Raw genomic sequence first — 22492 nt, forward strand, 5'->3', positions numbered from 1 at the left:
TTACAATTAGGAAAATTGGATAAAGTTACTGAAAGCTTCTAGAAAAATCCATGTTTCAATTATAAGAGGGAACTATGTTTCTTTCTTACTTTTGATCTTTACCATGTCCATTTTTATGTGCAAAGATTTCAATATGTTTAAAAAATAATTACATTAGCTTTCAATAAATTTCTATTTTTAATCAGATAGTAGAAACTTAAGAAAATCTTTAAATTGTTAATACCTTCCCTTTTGAGTTCCATCAGTACCTTCTCCCCTTGTCACCCTCCCCCTGCCCCATGTTGAAAATAAAACTTAAATTATTTAATTTGATAATATATAAATAATTATCATTTAGGAGATCAGAGGATCCCAGGCTGGAATGCACATTGTGACCAAACAATCTAACTGTATTAAAAATGTATGAAACAACCTCGCTGGCGGGGGTTGGGGGAGAAGGTGCTGACCTGTCACTTTGGAAATGAGGGGAGTCTGTAAAACTAAAGGCAAAAGGCAGTGCACCTCAGTACTGTGCTGTAGTTGATTAAGGTATTTCCCATGGGGATACAGGTTAACAAGTCCGGGACCACTATACATGTCTACTGGAATTGAGCAATTCAGTCAATTATGTAAACCTGGGAACCAGGTTTCCTACTTTTGAAGTGGGAGGTTACAGAGAGCCAGGGGAGGACCCTAGAATGATCTATGTGCTGATAGATTAGAATTGGAGGCATCACTGTAAACTTATGTTTGGCTTAAGAGGGATACAGATGGTTGTATGTAGAAATACTGTAATTATAAGTAGGTGTTTTCCAAGGGTTAGCATGAAAGCATAAATTTCCTTGCTTGTCAGCCAAGAGGGTCTAAAAGCACAGTGCCTGGATCTTGGTTTTTACCATTCTCCAGTAAGGAAACCAGGGCTTCTTGGAGGAATGGCTAGGACTGGAGGAAATAGACAAGATGAGCTCTGGACACCTTGTAGTGCCAGAAAATAAGGAAGTGCTCAAACAGCAGCAGTAGTAGCCTGCAATTGCGAGTATATGCCCAAGGTCCAAGGAGCCATCTGAAAGAACTCCTAATGAACAAAGCTGGGCAACAATGTAAAATAGTTATGGATGATGACCTAAAGTATAAAATAAATATTCATGAGTTCACATTGATATAAACATTTGACTAAACAAATGGAGGCGAACAGACAAATCTAAGGTATAGAAGTTGTCCAAATTATGTAGATACTCTATCCTCAAGGAGATGGAACATAATTCCTGGCTCCTTACCAAGTATGGACTGAGAAAAATGAGTAACTTTACATTAGAAAAACCTGACAATCATGACCTGTCAGTGAGGAGGTCAAAATTAACATCAGTAGTGATGAGTCATGTTGATAGTGTGTACCCTTGGTATGATGTGATGAAATGACATCTTTGTGATTGTCCTCCCTCCAAACCCATCATCCCAGTGGAACCAAGAGAAAAACATCAGATAAATCCCAGTTGAGGGACATTCAAAAAATACCCAACCTGTACTCCTCAAAACTCTCAGGGCTAACATAAACAAAGAAAAGAAAGTCTTAAACTGTCACAGTCCAGAGAAGCCTAAGGAGACATGAAGAAGATAAAAATAGTATATCCTGGAACAGAAAAAGGATATTAGGGAGAACCAAAGAAATCTGAATAAAATACAGACTTTGGTTAATAATGTATCAATATTGGTTTATCAGTTGTGACAAATATACTAACGGAAAATGTTAATAAAAGTGAGTATGGGGTAAATGGGAAATCTATGTATTATCTTTGCACTTGTAAAAATAAATCTAAACCTGATCTAAAATAATGTTTATTAAAAAAATAAACTACAAATTTGGAAAGCAGTCACCATCTTTATACCTTAAAATCTCCTTTTTGTAAGGGAGATTTTTATCAAGTGACGGTGTTTTCTGGGGAACTGAAAATGTATTTGAAGCTATAATAGAGTATTTCTTCCAATAATTTTCAGTAATTTCTTCTTCCCCATTATTATTCTAGTTCTAAGGTGAGATATCTGGGGGTGCCTATGTGGCTCGGTCGATTAAGTATCCGACTTCCGCTCAAGTCATGATCTCACCACTCGTGAGTTGGAGCCCTGCGTCAGGTTCTCTGCTGACATCTCAGAGCCTGGAGCCTGCTTCAGATTCTGTGTCTCTATCTCTCTCCCCTTCCCCCGCTCATGCGTTGTCTCTCTCTCTGTCTCTCTCTCTCAAAAGTGAATAAACATTTAAAAACATTAAAAAAAAATAAAGTGAGATATCTGGTAGTGTGAAAGCTACAGTTTCCTACCTAGGTTTAGCCATTGTGGGATTATGGAAGATCTTGAACTGAAATGCTCTTTCTTGCCTCAGTCATTACAGGTGACATTTAAAATGGGCTGCCGAAACAAACACGTATGTAACAATTCGATACAACATGCTTCTTGAAAACCCTGTTTACCTTGTGTAGTGTGAGTGTGTGTGCCCTCTAAAACTATTTTGAAGAACTATTTCAGAACAGGGACTGAGTCAAGAATGTGTTAAGGAGTTATTGTTAAGCTGGGAAGGAAGGGGACTTAATATCTTTTTGGTTCTAGATCCCTAGTGTACCTAAGAAAAAAACTTTTAGAAATGAAAATGTTTAAGGGTGGTGCCTGGCTGGCTCAGTTGGTTAAGTGTCAGACTCTTGATTTCAGGTCAGGTCATGATCCCATGGCCATGAGATCAAGCCTGAGTCCGCTTAAGATTCATTCTCTCTCTCTCTCTCTGCCCCTCCCCTCTGGACCTCTGCCCCTCCCCTGCTGGAGCCCGTGCATGCTCTCTCTCTCAAAAAAAAAAAAAAAAAAAAGTCTTAAAAAAAATAAAGAAGAGGTGCCTGGGTGGCTCAGTCGGTTAAGCATCTGACTCTGGATTTCAGCTCAGGTCATGATCTTACAATTTCTTGAGTTCGAGTTCTACATGGGCTCAGTGCTGACAGTGTGGAGCCTGCTTGAGATTCTCCCTCTTTCTCTGCCCCTTCCCCACTGCACTCTCTCTGTCTCTCTCAAAATAAATAAATAAATTTAAGGGAAAAAAAAGAAATGGAAATCTTTAATTCAAAGTTTATGTACGTTTCCATTTACTTTTCTTTTCCACTGAATAAAATGTTATTTAAAACCAAAGCATTCTCTCTGGTAACCCATTCTCTTTTCCCTTAGGATCATTATAATAGTCGTGGAACCAGCCAAGTGGTGTAGATAATCTGGGTTTAAGCTGATGACATCACTGAACAGGAGTTGGAGATGAAATTCAGTTAAATATAGGAAATTTATTTTTAAAGCCCCACTTACTTGGATCATCGTTAAAGATAAGGAAACTGATTAGGAAAATACACTATAATTTAAAGTAATATTAAAAGTTTTTAATTCCTTACATCACTATGATGTTGTTTTAGACAAAACCAGAATGAAGTTGGCAAGATACTAAAGAGAATAATTTTTTTCAATTATGTTATTATTTAGCTATTGGACCAAGGAAAATGTAGACTTCAGGAGTATTTTTAGTTTGATAGCAAAACCAGATGTTAAAACATGTTCCCCCTCCCCCACTGAAGTAGTTTCATTGTTTAATATCTCACTATAAAGGAAAGATTTAAGAGAATTGAGCAGATCTTTTGGAAGAGATTTCAGGTCTGAAAGGAACATTTCTACAGCTAATCCTTTTTTTTTCTTGCTTGCTTCAAGAAACCAATACAAAATTCATGAGGACTGAGGTAGGGATGCACAATAATGCTGTGATACCATTGTAAGAGGAGGAAGTGATAGTCCCAAACTTAAAAGTTTGCAAGCGTTCTACTCTAACCTCTTTCTCCCCTTGCTGACATTCTAGATCTATCTCTGTTTCCTAGAATCCCAGGAGAAAAGGCAAGGATGGACTGTCTTAATTTACAAAAGTAACCCAAATGACTAACCAACCAAACAGAAAAACCCTGAATAACCAAACATCAGTAGAAAATAACAAATCACAATGACCTATACCAAAGAGCATAGTATGTTGGAAAGAAGCTGGAAAGTGAGAGCCAGGAGACCTGAGGACTTGTCCCTTGTCCGAGCCGTGCTGCCCATTAGCTGTTTGACTTCAGATAAGGCATTTTACTTCCCCGAGCTTAATTTTCTCACGTGCTAAAAAGAGATTTCATTGTAGGATCTCCAGATGAGACTTCTAGATGAGAAATACTGTCTTTGCCTTTATAAACAACTTGCCTATTCTGTACCCAAAACACTTGTGCTGAAAAGTGGTGAATTTCTGACTCAAAGCCACTTCCATTCAGTCCAGTTCATTTTGTACACAAAATCTGAGTCAAAGTAGCATTCTCCTTGCACCTGCCACATGTCCAGTATGACTGATGGATCCTGGTTTCAGTAATTATGCCATGAAGGAGAATATATTGAGGAAGGTGTGTGTGGAGAGTTGAGGGGAGAGAGTGAGTCATAGTTGACATTTCCTATTTTAGTAGTTCGGTTCTTGGTTTTTGTGGCACAAGAAAGCAAGAGGGTTGCTTGCCTATAACTTGGGTTTAAGGAGAACATGGAGTCTTACAAAAGATCAGATGCTGGAAAGGGAAGAGATGGTAATGAACTGGAAGAGGCCTGATGACTTTGTCACCCTGGCAAGTTTATGAAAGAATCCGACCCACCGGCACTGTTAACATCTGCGGCCCCCTAGCCTCCAGTGACCAGATCAGTATCTCATTATGGGAAAACACCCCAACAAGCTACACTCATGGCAGCTTCAAGCTCATCACCTCCTGCCCGCTTCTCCTGAAGCAGCCCTCTCCCCAGTCACTGAACCAAGTCTCTGAAAACAGGTGATTTTATGGAAAGCGGTGGAATTTGAAATGTTATTTAAACTAAGAATAACCCCCTTTTCACACTGACTGCAAAAAGACAAATCATATAATCATCACCTGAAGAAAAAGAAAATATGTGGTTTGAATCAATCCCCTTCAAGTGTTCCTTCTATCTAGAAGTTTATCTTCTATCTATAAGGTGGCTCCTTAAGACAATGAGCAAGCATGGGAGTGTTTGCCGACCTCTTACCTTGGAAGGCATAGGTCATGGTCCATTGGGCTACTATAACAAGATGCCACAAATTTATTTCCTACTGTTCTGGAGGCTGGGAGTCCAAGATCAGGGTGCCAGTGTGGTCAGGTTCTGATGAAGGCACTCTCCTGGGTTGCAGACTGCTGATTTCTAGCATGGGGGAAGGGGCTTAGGGGCTAATGGTATCAGTCACGTTCATGCAATCCTTGTCCTCATGTGACCTAAGCACCTCCCAAAGGCCCCACCTTATAATCCCATCAGTCACATTGGGCATTAGGATTTCAACATAGGAATTTGAGGGGACACATTCAGCCCATAGCAGCATAGTGTGTCTCACCCTTGTTTGACCACTCCACGAACACAAACATGTCAAACTGAAGTAGTAGCCATTCTGGCAAGTTCTTCCTCCACTTAGAAGTTCTCTTTTATTTATTTATTTATTTATTTTATTTTTTAACATTTATGTATTTTTGAGAGACAGAGAGTGACAGACAACGAGCAGGGGGAGGGGCAGAGAGAGGGAGACACAGAATCTGAAGGAGGCTCTGGGCTCCGAGCTGTCAGCACAGAGCCTGACGTGGGGCTCGAACCCACGAACTGTGAGATCATGACCTGAGCAAAGTCAGATGCCCAACCAACTGAGCCACCCAGGCACCCCCCAACTTAGAAGCTGTTTAATGGCAGCAAGTCATGGGGCCGCTCTCATGCTGTCTTACCCTGTTCTTTGTCTGATTTTCAGTGTCTTCCTCCACATTCCCACAACTCCTGTGCAGTTAACTGAGCTCTCCAGGAAGTCTTTCATTGGGTGGCTATCCCAGGGCATGTGGGATGAGCCCTGGTGTGGGAGAATTTTCCTTTGCGTGCTAGAAGGAATTTTTCAGTCTGGAAATAATGAAGTTCTAAGCATTGGAGACTGGCGCCTGCACATCTGTCCCGTGAGCGTTTTAGCAACATGGCCGAGGTGCAAGGCTGTGCATGTTGAATAAACACAGCTGCATTTATTTCTGTGATTACACATCCAGATAGCTGCAGAGCATGTTTATAAATGCACATAGATTTCCCTCCCCTCTTGGGGCACCAGGGGTGGGGGACAGGAAATCAGCTGTCTGTAGTTCTTGTTTGTAGGTGTGCGTGATGGGAGCCATCTTTACTCTTGAATCACTATGTGGGGAGTAAGATTTTCATGATTCAGTGAAGTCCCTACATTTACCCATTCTCCACTTTTTGTTGGATGCCCCAAATTCCACCATTAGAGTTTTATCCAGAGGTTAAAGTTTTCATCTCTGTTAAAATATAGTTACATAACTTTAAATTGTATTAGATATTTGCACTAGGGCATGTGACATGCATAAGGATACCAGGTTGTAAAAGCTCAAAGCGCCATTGCTTATAAAGTCCCTGGTGCTTGGTTTGGGCATGTTGGGAAGGAAGGAGAGAGGCTGCAACTGAGAAAGAAGAAAAGGCCAAGAAAGGAGGAGGCTGAGAGCACGAAGATAATCTGCGATTTCAAGAAATTTTGCCTAGGACCTCCCTCTTTGGTGATTATTTTCCTATTGGCGAAAACATTCCAATAAGAAAGCAATGAGGTCTTCTATCAGACGTGGCTATATTTATGGATGGGGCTTTTACACTTTCAGAGTTACTGCTCTGGAGACCAAGGGGAAAGTGTGGTGTTTCTCCTAATCAGATGGTGCGGGGGGGGGGGTCCCCAAATGTGGGGCGTCCTGATAGGGTGGGGGCAGGCAGCATGGGCAGTGAAAGAATTCACCAAAGGCAGAACAAGGGAGATAGAAGTTTACTGAATACACTGCAAGGGAGCCCACGGGAGGACAGCAAAGGACAGACTGTCTGCATCGAGGCTGTGGTTGGGGCTGTTTTTAAGGGGGAAGGTGAGGACATATGGGGACATAAGGAATTTTCCCCTTTTTTCGTACCTGCACCTGGTTGTAAGTAGCTCATAAGTCAGTTGGGGCCTGTGGATATTCTGAGGTTTGTCACCTGATGAGCCAGGTGGTTGCTGTGGGCCCTTTTGCCTTCCTCTACATTCCATTACTGAAGCCTGTTGCCTAAAAGTGGCCTCTACAGAAAATAGAAAACACATAGATTAAAGAAAAAAAATGTTTAATGTTTATTTTTGAGAGAGAGAGAGAGCAGGGAAGGGGCAGAGAGAGAGGGAGACACAGAATCCCAAGCAGGCTCTGTGCTGTTGGCGCAGAGCCTGATGCGGGGCTTGATCCCATAAACTGTGAGATCATGACCTGAGCTGAAGTTGGGTGCTCAACTGACTGAGCCACTCAGGCTCCCCTAAAACACATAGATTCTAGCAGCAAGGATGCCCCCGCCCCCATGTAAAGAGGAGGTTGCAGAAGAGGATTGTGAGGACAGTGGGGGGGTGGGGGGTGGGAGGCGAGAGCTTTCTGGGGGCCTGGCTGTGTAACTAATCTCCTTGATGGGAGAGTCCTGGAACCCAGTGACTATAGGACAGAAAGAGCCTTCAAGAGGATGCCAGGGAGGTCAAGACAGAACTCTAGAATAAAGTATCTAGAACTAGACCATTTAGAGGGTAAATAATGGAGAATGGGAGAAGAAAGGATGGTGATAACAGTGCTTTTTAAAAATCCAGTCAATGGGGGGCGCCTGGGTGGCTCAGTCGGTTGAGCGTCTGACTTCAGCTCAGGTCACGATCTCGCGGTCCGAGAGTTCGAGCCCCGCGTCGGGCTCTGGGCTGATGGCTCAGAGCCTGGAGCCTGCTTCCGATTCTGTGTCTCCCTCTCTCTCTGCCCCTCCCCCGTTCATGCTGTGTCTCTCTCTGTCTCAAAAATAAATAAACGTTAAAAAAAAAAATTAAAAAAAAAAAAATCCAGCCAATGGAAGGATTTCCTTCCCCACACACTCCCTGATTTGTGGGTGGTACCCAGACTCAAATCTGCCAGCAGCATCAGTAGTTAGTTCATAAACCCATCATTCCTCAGTTTTCTAAGATCGGTCTGATTTCTAACACTCAGTCCCATTGCTGAACACTGTACTGTTTGTGGTTAGAAAATCATGATCTCTGTGCCCATACAAGTGTCCTCTGCCATAGAGTGTGTAAAGCCTGTACAGGCAAATTAATTAGGAATTCTTCTTCCTTGTCCCTTCCTGTGACCTTGCTTGTCATCTTGAGTTTCCTTTCTTGCTTAATAGCTTTGCAATCCATCTTATCACCTGAGCCAGAAACCTGAGAAAATTCTCTTATCTATTGCTGCATAACAAATTACCCCAAACTTAACAGCTTAAAAGAACAAACATTTATTATCTCACAGGGTTTCTGAGGGTTAAGGTTCCAGGAGCAGCTTAATCGGGTGGTTCTGGCTCAGGATCTCTTTCAAGGTTGCAGTCAGCTATCTGTCAGGGCCACAGGCATCTCAGCTGGACAATTCTCTTCCAAATTCATTTGCATGGTTATTGACAGACCTCAGGTCCTCCCTGACTGTACACCAGAGGTCTCTATATTCTAGCACATGGGCCCTTCCAGAGGCTGTGTGAGTACTGTCTTGACATGGCAGCTGGGTGCCCTCCAGAGCAAGTGATAGGGAGGGAGGCAGGCGGGGGGGGGGGGGGCGGGGAGGTGGGAGGAAGGGAGGGAGAGAGAGACACTGAGAGACCCTAAAATGAAAGTCACAGATTTTTAAATTCTCTAATCTCAGAAATGACATCTCTTCTGCCATATCCTATTGGTCACACAGACCAACCCTGCTACAGTGTGGGAGGGGACTCCATAAGGGTATGAATACCAGGAGGCAAGGATTATTGGGGGCCACCTTGGAAGCAGCTATCTCTGAGCGGCTCCTTTCCTTCTTCTCCTTCAGCAGATCATTAAGTCCTTCTGATTCTTCCTCTACAGTGTTTTTCAGATATGACAGCATCTGAAATCTGTTTCTTCAGGGAAGAGGCATGGAGGCTGATGGACGAAGCCTTGGGGACCACACACCTAAGGGCACAGGGGGAATATATAATACTATGCTCCAGCCCAAACTTATAGGGAGAAGGAGAGCATACCTCTTGGCAAGCCAGTCTTTTGGGGAGGATTCATTCCCTGTGCAGGGAAGGGGAGACATGTAACACTAGAGTCACCCTACAGAAACCAGGTGCTGAGCACAATAGCAAGTGAACACGGGTGCTTTCAGACTTGACCAAAGCACCTAGGATTTAAGACCATAATATGAGGTCAGCTCCCCCTTTGCATGAGGCAGAGAAAGTCTTTTTTTTTTTTTTAATTTTTTTAATGTTTATTTTTGACAGATTGAGAGAGAGAGAGAGAGAGAGACAGAGAGACAGAGAGACAGAGAGACAGAGACAGAGAGACAGAGCATGAGCAGGGGAGAGGCAGAGAGAGAGGGAGACACAGAATCTGAAACAGGCTCTAGGCTCTGAGCTGTCAGCACAGAGCCCGACGCGGGGCTCGAACTCATGGACCGTGAGATCATGACCTGAGCCGAAGTCAGACACTCAGTCGACTGAGCCACCCAGGCGCCCCTTGGGCAGAGAAAGTCTTAGGAGATCTCCAGTCAAAGGTCTGTCACTTCCTTGTAAATATCACAAATAGGTTTAACTCCACATGTCTACTTAGATTGGAAGTGGCTTCCTAGAGCTCTTGAACTGAGAAAAGTTGTGGGATCCATTCTGCTTCAGTGAGGAAGAAAGCCTTGATTCTCAATGTCTACCATTGTCAGAGGAAACGAGTTTATACCTGCCATTTGGCTGGTGGGAATACACCCCATTTCCACTGATGATACCTTTCTTCCTTGAGACCCTCCTATAAGATGGGCTTTGGGGGAAAAAGCAAAACAGTTAGTAGAGTTTTCAGAAGTAGGCATACCTTGAACCCCAACTCCGTGAGCTACTTGAGCTGCTACAGCGCTGTCCCACCATGCACCCACCACTACCAGCCCCACCTGGGAGGAAGCTGGGAGAACCTCATTAGGTTCTTCAACAGTCTAAAGCTGGATGGTTAACCAAGATTAAGTCAACTGACTAAGGGTCCAAGGAGGCCAAGGTGGGAGTTCAGAACTCGTTGGTGGGAGATTCTGGGCCTTCTATGAAAATTTACCTTTGTTCTTAGATTTATAAACTTGGGACCAGAATCATAAGTTTATGGCCCAGAATAGAGGTCGGCTCTGCCTTCCATCGCCATTTGACCTGGGACTCAGAGAGGTCAGGGGACTTTCTCACAGTCATTTGATAAGTTGGCCAGGACCACGGGCTCCATCATTTCTAATCTTTCCCTGCCCTGTGTTGGACGTGCGAGCACAGTGGCATGCACACTGCCTGGACAGAGAGGCTGCAGCTGCCTGTTTGCTCTGACATCCAGTTTCTGCCCTCCTTGTGACCTCTGAATGACAAGGAACCTCATTTCCCAGGCTGCCTTGTCTTCTGCCTCCTACTAGGTTTGGCCCACGGTTTGGGGCACCGGTGGAAAATTTGAGAGCAGGAGTTGGTGAGAAACAAGGTATTTCTTCCTCCCTCCCTGCTTTCTTTGGCATCTCCAGTAGTGACTGAGTCTCCCCTGGTCCCAGCACCTGTTGGACAGTCCCCACTGTGCCTCTGGCTTCTGCCACATGACCCCTTGAGCTGCAACCCAGTAATTCCCAGTAACACCAGCCCCCTCAGCCTGAGGACTCACTGCTGTTTACCCCTTCAGCTAATCCCCGGGTTGCCTCATTTTCCTCTGGCTTCTCAGCTCTTCTATTATTGGTATAGCCAGTTGCCTATGTTAAATTACTTATGTTTGGTAAGATCTAGACTGGTGTGTCCTTTCCTTACTGGGCCCTGAATGATGGAGTAGGACCATCATTCTGTGTGTTCTCTCACATTATAGGAACACAATAAATGTTGAGTCATAATCATGTTAATGAAAAAGGAAAACCAGTTTACCCAAGAGAGTTAGTGCTCTGCTCTATTCCTTTACTCTATAAATCAAGCTGATTAAAACTACATCATGTTGTGCTCGCTTCGGCAGCACATATACTAAAATTGGAACGACACAGAGAAGATTAGCGTGGCCCCTGCGCAAGGATGACACGCAAATTCGTGAAGCATTCCATATTTTTGGGTAAGGGGCATCAAGGAATCTACCTCTGAAATCATTGTTTCACTATATGCTAACTAATTTGGATGCAAATTTTAAAAAGTAAAAAATAAAATTAAAAAAAAAAAACAACCCTACATCATGTTTGTCATAATTCCTGAAAAGCAAAAAAGTGGAGACATTTTCTTAAGACATTTTCCTGAGGGTCAGTTGTGTGCCTTCAACTCTGGTGTCAAAAGAATGGATTTCTTTGATCTCCTGGATCTTTTCCATCTCTGTCCTCTGATTTAATCATGGAAAGGATCGTTCTTGGTATGGGTGGGTTTGTAATTTTTAATTGTTGCAGAACGAGCCCTAACGTCATACTATTTGGTTTCCTCCACTCGCTTTGGTAATGACTCTACTTGGCCTTCCCATCACAAGCTTGGTTGTTGTGACCTACAGTCCTGTTTATATGCCAACCCCTGTTCTTGGCCTCCACACAAGGATTCCCACAAGGGTTCCATTTGAGATGGTGGTTTCCAACATTGGGGATATCTGCCCGCCAGCAACTGGATTTGAGACCACCAGCTTGTTTTTCCAAACATTAATATCTCATTGATCTCTAAACATATTTTCTTTTCCAGAATGTTTTCCAAAAGGTTTGTAAGAATGTCTCTAAACCTTTTTGTTTTCTTCTGAAGGTATTAAGGGCCTAAGGGGAGGGGCATGGGTAATATAAATTTTAAATTGGCAGAATAGTGGGGCACCTGGGTGGCCCATTCAGTTAAGCGTCCCACTTGGTTTCAGCTCAGGTCATGATCTCACAGTTTGTGAGTTCGAGCCCCACGTAGGGCTCCCTGCTTGGGATTCTCTCTCTCTCTCTCTCTCTCTCTCTCTCTCTCTCTGGCCCTTCTCTGTTTGTACTCTCTCTCTCAAAAATAGATATATAGATAAACTTAAAATAAATTGACAGAATGGTATTTAAAGCTATATCCAAAAATATATTCTTCTCTTAAAAAAAAAAACAACAACAATTCTCTTTACATATTTAAGTAATTCATTTGGGAGAAGTTACTACCCAGCTATTCACATAGCCAGCCCTTGGCAGTTTTAGTTCAAAATGCTTTGAAACCAGTCAACTACAAAGCCTCAAATGTTTTATCTTTAAAAGCTCAACTTAACCTTCACTATGGCGGTGGTGAGAAAAGTGACAACTCATTTAAAGATTCCCCCCTTTTGTTTCTTTGTCTTTCTTCTGCAGGCCATGTGTTTATACTATGGGATCTCCCATAAACAACAGGGCCCTTTTTCCCTGCCAGGAGCCACCCGTTGCCATGTCAACATGGCAAGCTACAGTTCGAGCAGCTGCATCTTTTGTTGTTTTAATGAGTGGGGAAAATTCTGCCAAGCCAACACAGCTTCGGGAAGGTACCGTACATGTGTTCTGTGCTTCTTTCTGTATTGCGCACATGCTGGACCCAGGGATCCAGTACGCAATGTTTTTCTCAACTTTAAAGAGCTCCTTGATTAGTTGGGTTGGAATGAACCTACTAAAAACATTTTGCCAGAGAAAACAGCAGGGGATGGGGAGGGGCACTTGAGAGTCTGGACAAAGCATGCGGGGCTCTTCATGCCAGAGTTATCAATTCCTAGATTATTTTAGCAGTTGCTTTCACCTGGTGGTTTGTGGGCCATAAGCGGGTGGTCTCAGCTGAAGACTTTTGGGCAGGCAAATGTGTCACAGAAACACTGTTACAGTTGGGTTGTCTGGAGTTCAGTCGTGGAGCCTGTACCAGGTTATTCATTGCACTGAGCAATTGAACTCCTGTTGGCTGACCCACCGGAGATGCCCTGCTAAGGCATCTGTTCTACACACTGTTTGCCGATTCAGTTCTGAACCAAAGGTGTGTAGAAAGATGGAAGGCAAGTGCTAACGCATCAACGTTTTGTCTGCGAGTCACGTGCCTATTGCACTGGCTAACATTTTCAGTTAAGATCCAGAGTGTGTTGACGCCAGGTAAAACTTTTGTAATTATATTATATATTATTTCTTCATTTAAAATATGGTGTCTCCTCCTATGTACTTATTATAGAAACTTTAACACTTATAGAAAAGCAGAAGTAATACAAAATAACTTTAGAGAAAGTGGTTGCTAACATTTTGCTGCATTTCCCCCCAGTGTTTGAAATCAGTATGTATAATATGTGTTATCATTTCAAAATTGTCGTCGTAGCATGTAAGAGTTTTATATTCCACTCTTTTCACTTGTACTGTATCTTGAATTTTTTTAGGCCACTAAGTATTTTTCAAAAATATGATTTTAATGTCTGCATAATAATTTTGTTGTATATATATCAGATTTTATTTAACGTTTCCACATTATCAGGCATTTTTATTATTTCCAGGGTGTTTTTCCTATTACGAATAAAGTTGCATTAAATTCCTGAGGAGATAGTGTGTATAAAATGAGATAGTGTGTATTGAGTCAAAAGTTTTGAACGTGTTTAAGGTTGTTGATACATATCTCAAGTTATTTTCCAGAAAGGTTGCACCAATTTCCATACCTATCTAGCTCTGAGGTTAACCTGGAGCTTCACCTGTCTGACAGGCAAGAGAAAGTCTCTCTTTAATTGGATTGCTTCGATTATCAGTGAGGTTGCACCTGTCCTTGTAGGTTTCTTAACCATTTTCATTAACTATTCACTTCCTTTGCCCATTTTTATTCTAACAAATAAGCCTTAGTGAAGCTTTTCGAAAGTTTGTTTCACCTTTTAATTTGATTGGGTCTTTAAAAAATAAAGATACTGGAGCCTTCAAGTTGGTAAACGTGAAGATGCAGGGAGAGGCATGGATGTTTCGTGCATCTTCCCACGTCTCTTCTCATATGTGTCTCTTCCATCTAGCTGTTCCTGAGTTGTCTACTCTTCATCAAACGTAGCAGAGAAGTACACTGGCTGAGGGTTTCTTTGGCTCTTTGTTTCCTTATGGGGCCCCCTCATCACATAAAACTTATATTAAACAAATCTGTAAGCTCATCTCCTATACAAAAGAATAAAATAAAATAAAATTATTAATCACTTATGATATTTGTGGAAAGTATTTTTCCCAGTTTATAATATGCCTTTTAATTTCATATAATGTTTTTGACCTAGAGGAGATTTTAATTTTTATGTAGTCAAATCTGTCAAGTTTCTCTTAGAAAGTCTTTTGTTGCTCTGAGATTCATCTGCTTTGTTCTAATATTTTTACTTAAATTTTAGTTTAATTTTTGTAATTTAATCTGTTGGCAGTTTATTCTGGTCAGCTGTATGAAATGAGAACTAAACTTTTTTTTTCCCCAAATAGGAAACCAGTTGCTCCAAGATCATTTATTAGATTTTGCTGACTTGTATCTCCTTTTTTAAAACAAAAAAATTATCTTTATTTTTGAGAGGGAGAGAGAGAGAGAGAGAGAGAGAGAGAGAGAGAGAGAGAGAGAAACTGAGAGGGAGAGTGGGGGAGGAGCAGAGAGACAGACAGACGGACAGACAGACAGACATAGAATCTGAGGCAGGCTCCAAGGTCTGAGCTGTCAGCACAGAGCCCCACGTGGGGCTCAAACTCAGGAACCATGAGATCATGACCTGAGCCAAAGTTGGACGCTCAACGGACTGAGCCACTCAGGCTCACCCCTCTCCTTTTTTTAAATTAAGTTTTTTATTTTAACTCCAGTATAGTTAACATACAGTGTTACATTGGTTTCAGGTGTAAAATCTAGCGATTCAACAATTCTGTGCAGTACTCAGTGCTCATCATGACAAGTGTTATCTTTTGATTTGTGAGATCTCCTGTGTCAGAAACTAGTTTTATGCATGTACTGGAGGGTTCAGTGACTGTTTACTTGATTCCCAAGGTCAAAGCCAAACAAAACAAGCAATATATTTAAAAATTTTATTTTTGAGGCAACTGGGTGGTTCAGTCGGTTGAGCATCTGACTTTGGCTCAGGTCACAATCTCGCAGTTTGTGAGTTCAAGCCCCGCGTTGGGCTCTGTACAGAGAGCACAGAGCCCACTTCTGATCCTCTGTCCCCCTCTTTCTCTGCCCCCTCCCAGCTCACGTTCTCTCTCTCTCAAAAATAATAATAAAAATAATTATAATTTTAATTAAAAAAAATAGTAAGTAAATTTTTACTTTTAAAAATTGGTCACATTTACGTGGCTCATTTGGAAATGAACAAAGGACCGGGGTGCCTGGGTGGCTCCTTTGGTTAAGTGTCCTACTTCGGCTCAGGTTAGGATCTCACAGTTTGAGTTCGAGCCCCACATCAGGCTCTGTGCTGACAGTTCAGAGCCTGGAGCCTGCTTCAGATTCCAGGTCTCCTCCGCTCTCTGCCCCTCCCCCACTCACACTCTGTTGCTCTCTCTCTCTCTCTCTCAAAAATAAATGTTAAAAAAATTAGAAAATTTTTTAAACAAATGAACAAAGGACAAGAAAATTGCAGTAAAGTTACCTTTTTTGCTCCTAATTTCCACCTACCCAGTAATTGTCCCCCAAGGCAATCAAGGTGACCAATTTTCTTTGTGGATGGTATAGTTTCTCCTTTTTTGTTGCACAAATCATAACATGCTATACACCTTTTTGTATTATGCTTCCTCCTCTAGAATAAATGTGTCTTATAGCTAATCTTACATCTGAACATAATAAAGAACTTCCTCATTATTTTTATGACTACAGAGTATTCTGTAAATGGATGTTTCACAATTTAGTTAACTGATAGCTCTTGACTTCACTCTTTATCAAATAATAAATTTAATGAGCATTTACTTCTCTCCTCTTCCCTCACCACATTCCCCAGTTTTAATTAATACAGTTTGTGGTTTGGGACTGATATTATCTTTATACTTTGTTTTTGTATTATACCTCGTTCATTTAAGCCTTGTTCATGAGGTGTGACAAATATATATCTCTGTGTAATTAATCAGCCCCCCTATGAAGACGTAGACTCTTTCTGTTCCCCTGGAAATTCCCCATGCCTTTGCCATCTCTCCTTAAGTCATTTCTCCCCAGCCGCACACCAGTCTCCCACTGCTCTGATTTCCATATCTCTGCCTCTCCTGTGGATTCACATAAATGGACTTATTCTTTCATGTTGGGCTGCTTTTGCTCTGCATGTTTGTGAGTTGCATCCATATTGTTGTTGGTGTCAATAGTTTACTTTTTTATTATTTTTTTTATTAAATTTTTTTTTAATCTTTATTTTTGAGAGAGAGACAGAGCGCAAGCAGGGGAGGAGCAGAGAGAGGGAGACACAGAATCCAAAGCAGGCTCCAGGCCCTGAGCTGTCAGCACAGAGCCTGACACGGGGCTTGAACTCACGAACCGTGAGATCATGACCTGAGCTGAAGTCTGACGCTCAACTGACTGAACCACCCAGGCACCCCAATAGTTTACTCTTTTAAGGAAATTGGTCGGGGGGGGGGGGCTTGGCTGACTCAGTCAGTGGAGCATATCTCTAATCTCAAAGTTGTGAGTTTGAGCCCCATGTCGGGGGTAGACTTTGCTTGGAACATTTTTGTTTTTTTAAATAAGATAATTGCTGAGTAGTCACCCATTATATGAATGAACTGCAGGGGTTTTTGTTTGTTTGTTTTTTGTTTTATCTGCCCACCTGGTGAGGGACATTTGAATTGTTTTTGACCATCACAGAGCATATGCTGTGGACATTCAATTATAAGTCTTTTTGCGGATATAGGTTTTTATTTCTGAGTAATCGTGGAGTGGAATTGTGGGATCATATATGTATATTTTAACTCTGTAAGTATCTGCCAGACTAGTTCCAAAGTGATGGAGTCATTTTCTGTTCCACCAGCAGAACATGCGGTGTTGTCAGTCCTTTTAATTTTAGCCCTCCAGCTGGTGGTAAAAAACTTCTCCTTGTGGCTTTAATTCACATTTCTCTGACGGCTAATGATGGTGAGCAACTTTTCATGTGCTTTTTGTACATTCCTATATCTTCCTTTAAAAAAACATCTCTTCAACTCACTCATTTATTAAATGTGGGTTTTTGGTTGTTTTTATTATTAGATTGTGACAATACTTTATATACTCTAGATATAAGCCTTCTGTCCGATATATGTATTGCAAATACACTCTTCCAGTCTGTATGGCTTGCCTTTTCATTTTTTACCAGTAGTCTATAATATAACACTGATTTTCCTTAGAGACGTTTTGTTCTGTAGTAATTCCGTTACAGATTCAGTTGTTTCTCTAACAGTTTCTTGCAATCCTTCCTCATCTTTTTTATCTCATTACTTTGTTGTCTTTTGATCTCACTATGTTACACTGTCTCAGCCTGTTGCCTTCACGTGGTTTTTTACTATTTTTTTAATAGAAGTTATATCTTGTATCATAATTGGAATGCCAGTTTGCTGAACTTGTTTGGGGTCTAGTAAATTGACTTCCAAGGCTTGTTCTTCCTCTGAGTCCTTAGAACAATGTTTTCTTTGACCTTTATTTTGAGGTTTTTTGTTTTTTGTTTTTTGTTTTTTAATAGTGTTCATGGCTTTCCTCTCTGCTATGTACCAACAGACAGGATAAAGTCTATGGATTTCCCTGCATTCCATTCACTGTCTACTTATATGCTGCCTAAAACCCTCTCTCTGTTAATCACAGGAGAGGTTACAAAGCACACCGCTCCTTTATCCAGGCTCTGGTGCCTTCTTGCAAGTTGTCTGATGAACTTCTGCTGGGCTCACACAGGATCTTTTTCTACCCTCCCTATGTGGTTCCATGACATGCTGAATTGATTGAGTATATGAAATGCCACAGCCTCAAGCAGGCACTGATACCTGAACTCCTCCAGCCTCTGTGGCTGCCTATTGTGGTTTACTTGTGATAACTACACTTCCTCAGATGCTGTGTGGCTCTCCCTCCTCCCACTTCACCAAGGCTACATACTTCCTCATTCATAATTTGGCTCTGCAGTTCAGATATAAAGGCTGTGTTTGGCAGTGTTTCTCAAACTTGAGTATTCTTTGTCTTTTTAGAGGGGAAAAAAAAATCCCCTGATTCACTGGAGTTGACTTAAATTACTTGTTTTAGAATGATATTTTAGAAAGTATAAATGGAAGACTGGGTATAAACTTTTACATAATATATGTTATATTACATTATGGATATATTATTGATGATATATATTATTATGATGTATGTGATATGGTCAGTATATTTATTATTATATATTTCGATAATATTTGTTATATATGTTATTATTATGTAATAACTCTTACACATCTATAAAGCCAAAATCAAATATAAACTAAACATAGACCAAACTATTAAATCAATAAAATTCAAATTAGCAACTTAATTTAATGTAAAGATTATTATTTCGCTGAAATGAAATTGCCCCTCACTATAACTGTAGTGTGGACAGCTCCATGAAGGTTCTGTTGAGATTATTGTGCGTCTTCTACCCTGAGCCACACAAGGATCTTGTCCTCCACTGCTTTTCTTCCACGTGTTGTAAAGCTTTTGTTTACACAGCATACTATTATGTCATCTAGTCCTTATTCACCAAAAACATCATCCTTATGTTCTTTTCTCGTTATCTTTCAATAATTAAAGCAGTTTTGCATGTCCCTGTGCAATCATATACACTAGTGCAGATGTAAACTGTGAAATTGTTTACCAGTACTCAGTTATATCTGGACGATCCAGCCTGCTTGCCAAATCTGGCCTGCTACCTGTTTTTGTAAATAAAGTTTTACTGAAACATGGCCATCGCCTATGGCTGCTTTCATGCTACAATGGCAGAGCTGAACTGTTGTGATAAAGATTGTATGGCCTGCAAAGCCTAAAATGTTTATTAACTAGCTTATTATAGAAAAAAAGCCTTCTGACCCCTTTCATATCTGTCTATAATTGTCTATTTGAAGATTATCAAAATTAGAACAAGAATCGATTTTAAAATTTTCATGGAAATTTTTCATGCCTGCAGGAATATATCTGAGAATCTTTTTTTCAGAATTAACCAATCCAGGGCAGAGTTGTAATAAAGGAGATGCCTACTGGGATTTGCTTATGTTCATACCACTTACACTTACGTGATATCATGGAGTAGACTTTACCAATTCAAACTGAGAAAGGATTGAGTGAGACAAGGAAAAATACTCATACTAATACCTAATACTGCAGTTCCCCTATAGACCACAGCTGAGGTTTTCCAAAGGACAACCGGAAAAGAGTACTAGCAAAGCTCTTTGCTAGTTCCAAAATGGCTATCTTGAGGATGGAATAATGCCTCCAAATTTCTGTGCGCTCCCTAGAGAAAAAGGGTATGTGGCTACAAGATGATACTACTTCCTTTCTAAGTTATGTTTTCTAGATTGTAGAGTGGTCTCCTAGGTCCTCCACTCTGTTGTGCACAGTGCCCTTTAAAACGACGAGCTCCCCTCAAAAACATGAGCGGAAAACTGGGCCCCCAAGTCACAGTTGCCATCACAGTGACACATCAGCGTGATTAGCACATTTGGCAGGCACCAGCTGATTTCCCGAAAGAAGCAAAGCACCTGGGAGCAGCATAATGTAATGAGGCAGATAACAGCAACAGAAATGACAGCAGCCTTTGGGCAGGGGACAGACATCAGAAGATGGACCTCTGAGCCCTTGCTACAGGAGGGAAATCATTCCTCTTCGCTCTTTACAAAAAGAAGGCTAATGGTTTAGATTGCAGCATGAAGACCATCATAAGAATTTTATTAGCTCAGAAGTCACTAGCCTTTTTTCAAGAAGTCTGCATCAAAGCTATCGATTTAGATTGGCTGGTTTGGCCCCTTTATTATTTAACTTCCCCAGCATAATTTCATTTGGGCAGATAGAAATGTTAGCTTGTATGTTACGGTTGGCCTCTGTTGCCTGCCAAAATGTAGCTCAACTATTATGCACAGAGACCCATTGCCCCCCAAAAGTGCTTTGTATGTAATAGGTGCTCAATACTTGCTTAAAAAAATGTGTTCTGTATAATCAGATAGAAGTTCATGGAAGGAGCATTTAAAAGCACTACTGAATAGTAACAAAAAAGATTTCGGGGTCATTTCTGTACTTATGCTTCTGTTTAGAGTTTATGCCTTTTTTCCTAGGCTCAATAGATAATAAAAGAAAAAAGAACTGGCACAACATTCTTATTTTTCCCTGTTCTGCAATTCTTTTGTTTAGTTTAGTTTTATTTTATTTTTGTAGAGTCTAATTTAGTTTTATTTTTGTAGAGTCTAATTTAGTGTATTCCTACTAACTAGATAAATAAAACATTCCACTTATTTTTCATGGAAAGCCTGATGTAAATGAATAAAACTAACCTAAGCTGCTTACACAAGTAGGAGAAGAAGCATATGAACAAGAGGAAGGTGTTAAAAACTCTATGTGCCCTCGCATGGTATCTGATTTCATTTTTCTGTGCAAAAGTAAGAAACTGTAGACATTACTTCATCCTGGGCAAAATGCTACTCTGGCCTGCCCAATAGACTAAGTCTCTGACATTCTCTCTCTTGACTTTGTGTGGGGAAATTCCAGGAAAAAGCCAGGATTTCAGGGTCCAGACCCTCCTGTGTGCAATTGAAAGCCAACTTTCTTTCCTCTTGATGGCTCAAAATGAGCAATACTACTTAGACTGCTCCCACAGTATGCAACCAGGAATTACGTATAAGGAAATGACAAAGTAAAAGACGTTTAGGAATGGTTATGATTAAGAGTTTTCACCACAAAGAGAGAATGCAACGTAGAGAAAGCTCCTTGTTTCTAGAACTGAGGAAACTGTATTCTGAGCTAGCACACATACATATGTTTCAAGGGATAGAAGTACAGAGTGAATGCATTCACCTTTTTCTCTTTAGAAAGCTCCTGGTGATCGAGACGGTGTTGTGCTCTGTTACATCCCTCACTTTAAGGCCTCACATCATGTCTCAGCACTTTCTAAATCTTTGTCATTCATTCTTTTCATTTGTGACTTGCTTCTGACTGGCTCTTGCTTGCCCTCCTAGTGCTGTACTTACCATATTTGGCATACGGGAAGTCATCATGATGTCTTTTGGGTAATGATGATTACAACAGGCATGGACTGATTCTTTTTGCTATGGATTTTTGTCTTAGGCTTGACATTCATGAATTTTCTCATGTGAATAAAGTTCTCAAGTGTACCTGTGACCATCTGGAGCAGTATGATTTGGTGCCTGGTTTGCTGACCCATTTTGTACTTAAGTTTAAGGGGAACTGGGTAATCTGTGTCACAGGTCAGAATGGTGGGTGAGATGTGGAATAACAAGCCTGGTGAAATGCGATGTATTCCTTTAGGTATTCATTAACCGCGAGGGAAAACCTCAAAACCAATGGAGGTACTTGTGTTCTCAGTTCAGTAGGTGGCGCTCTTTTACCTGGTTCACAAGAATGATCTTGAAGGTCATTCTCTTCGGGGAGTCCTGTGCCGCAGGCAGTACCATGTTGCAGGGAAGGAAACCCGAAGCCCTGCTGGGTGGCATCAGTGCCTGAGAAGTGGTGGCATGACCTGGCACTTGGCCCTGGTTAGGCAGTGCCGGTGCATACCAGCCCAGGGCATTCTTACTGTCTCCTTTGTTCTGGTGCCAGTTCCCGCCCTTGAGCAACAGCAGAGAAGAACTAACGAAAGACAGTCACGCCATGGGTATTCAAGAGGGTGGCACTAGCTCATAAAACCAGACCGTGTAGACTCAGCAGCTCAAAAGTACTGAAAGAGAAAGGGCTGGGGTTTGCTGAAAGACCCAAGCACTGGACAGGCAAGCCAAGAGAGGAAGAGCAACCCAAACCGGGACCTTTCCCTCCTTTTTATGTATCTGTGATTATTAAAAAAAAAAAAAACAAAACACAACACGTATATAACCTGCGCATTGTGTATGGTGTGACTGTCTCTATACACGTAAAAATACACATTTTCCTTTATACACATGTTCCTATACACCTTGCTAAGCACCTTTAATTTGTAATACAAAGATACTGCAAAATCATAAAATAGCTTGATACATGGAATAATTTGGGCAGGAAATTCTGAAATTAAGAAGAGGGGCTGGAGAAAAAAAAATCAGTCGTGAGGTAGGAAACAAGCAGGGGCTACAGAAGAATTGAGGAAAGAAACCTGATATGTTAAGTAAAAGCATGTATCAATCTGATGTTTCCAAATGCTTCATGTTATTTGTCTAACCTACAGTGGAAGGGTTTAAAAGATAAAGTGAGAGCTTTTAATAGGAAGAATTTAAGTGCCTGTTTTAATTTTCAGGGAAAACAATAACTCCTTAAATAACAAAAAAATTCTGTGAGATGTTTAACTTTGCAAAGATAAATTATCTGCCTTTGCCTCTAGAAGCAGGGTGGT

At 41.2% G+C, this 22492-nt stretch overlaps 1 protein-coding gene and 1 non-coding gene across 2 annotated transcripts in view; both read left to right on the forward strand.

Annotated features, from left to right (window-relative positions):
* The window catches only part of AOPEP (aminopeptidase O (putative)), a 344306-nt gene that overhangs the window by 39805 nt on the left and 282009 nt on the right, over positions 1-22492 (forward strand). Inside the window, exon 3 of the mRNA XM_047103061.1 lies at positions 12375-12541. Within this exon, the coding sequence (XP_046959017.1) occupies positions 12375-12541 (167 nt within the window). The remainder of the gene's footprint in view (positions 1-12374; positions 12542-22492) is intronic.
* Positions 11047-11153, forward strand: LOC124505492 (U6 spliceosomal RNA). Its single transcript, XR_006960666.1, has one exon. It is a non-coding gene; the product is annotated as a U6 spliceosomal RNA (small nuclear RNA).

The sequence above is a fragment of the Lynx rufus genome, unplaced genomic scaffold (assembly GCF_022079265.1).
Source record: "Lynx rufus isolate CCGP_SWC_20201006 ecotype Redwood Valley unplaced genomic scaffold, mLynRuf1.p SCAF_10, whole genome shotgun sequence".
Lineage (NCBI taxonomy): Eukaryota > Metazoa > Chordata > Mammalia > Carnivora > Felidae > Lynx > Lynx rufus.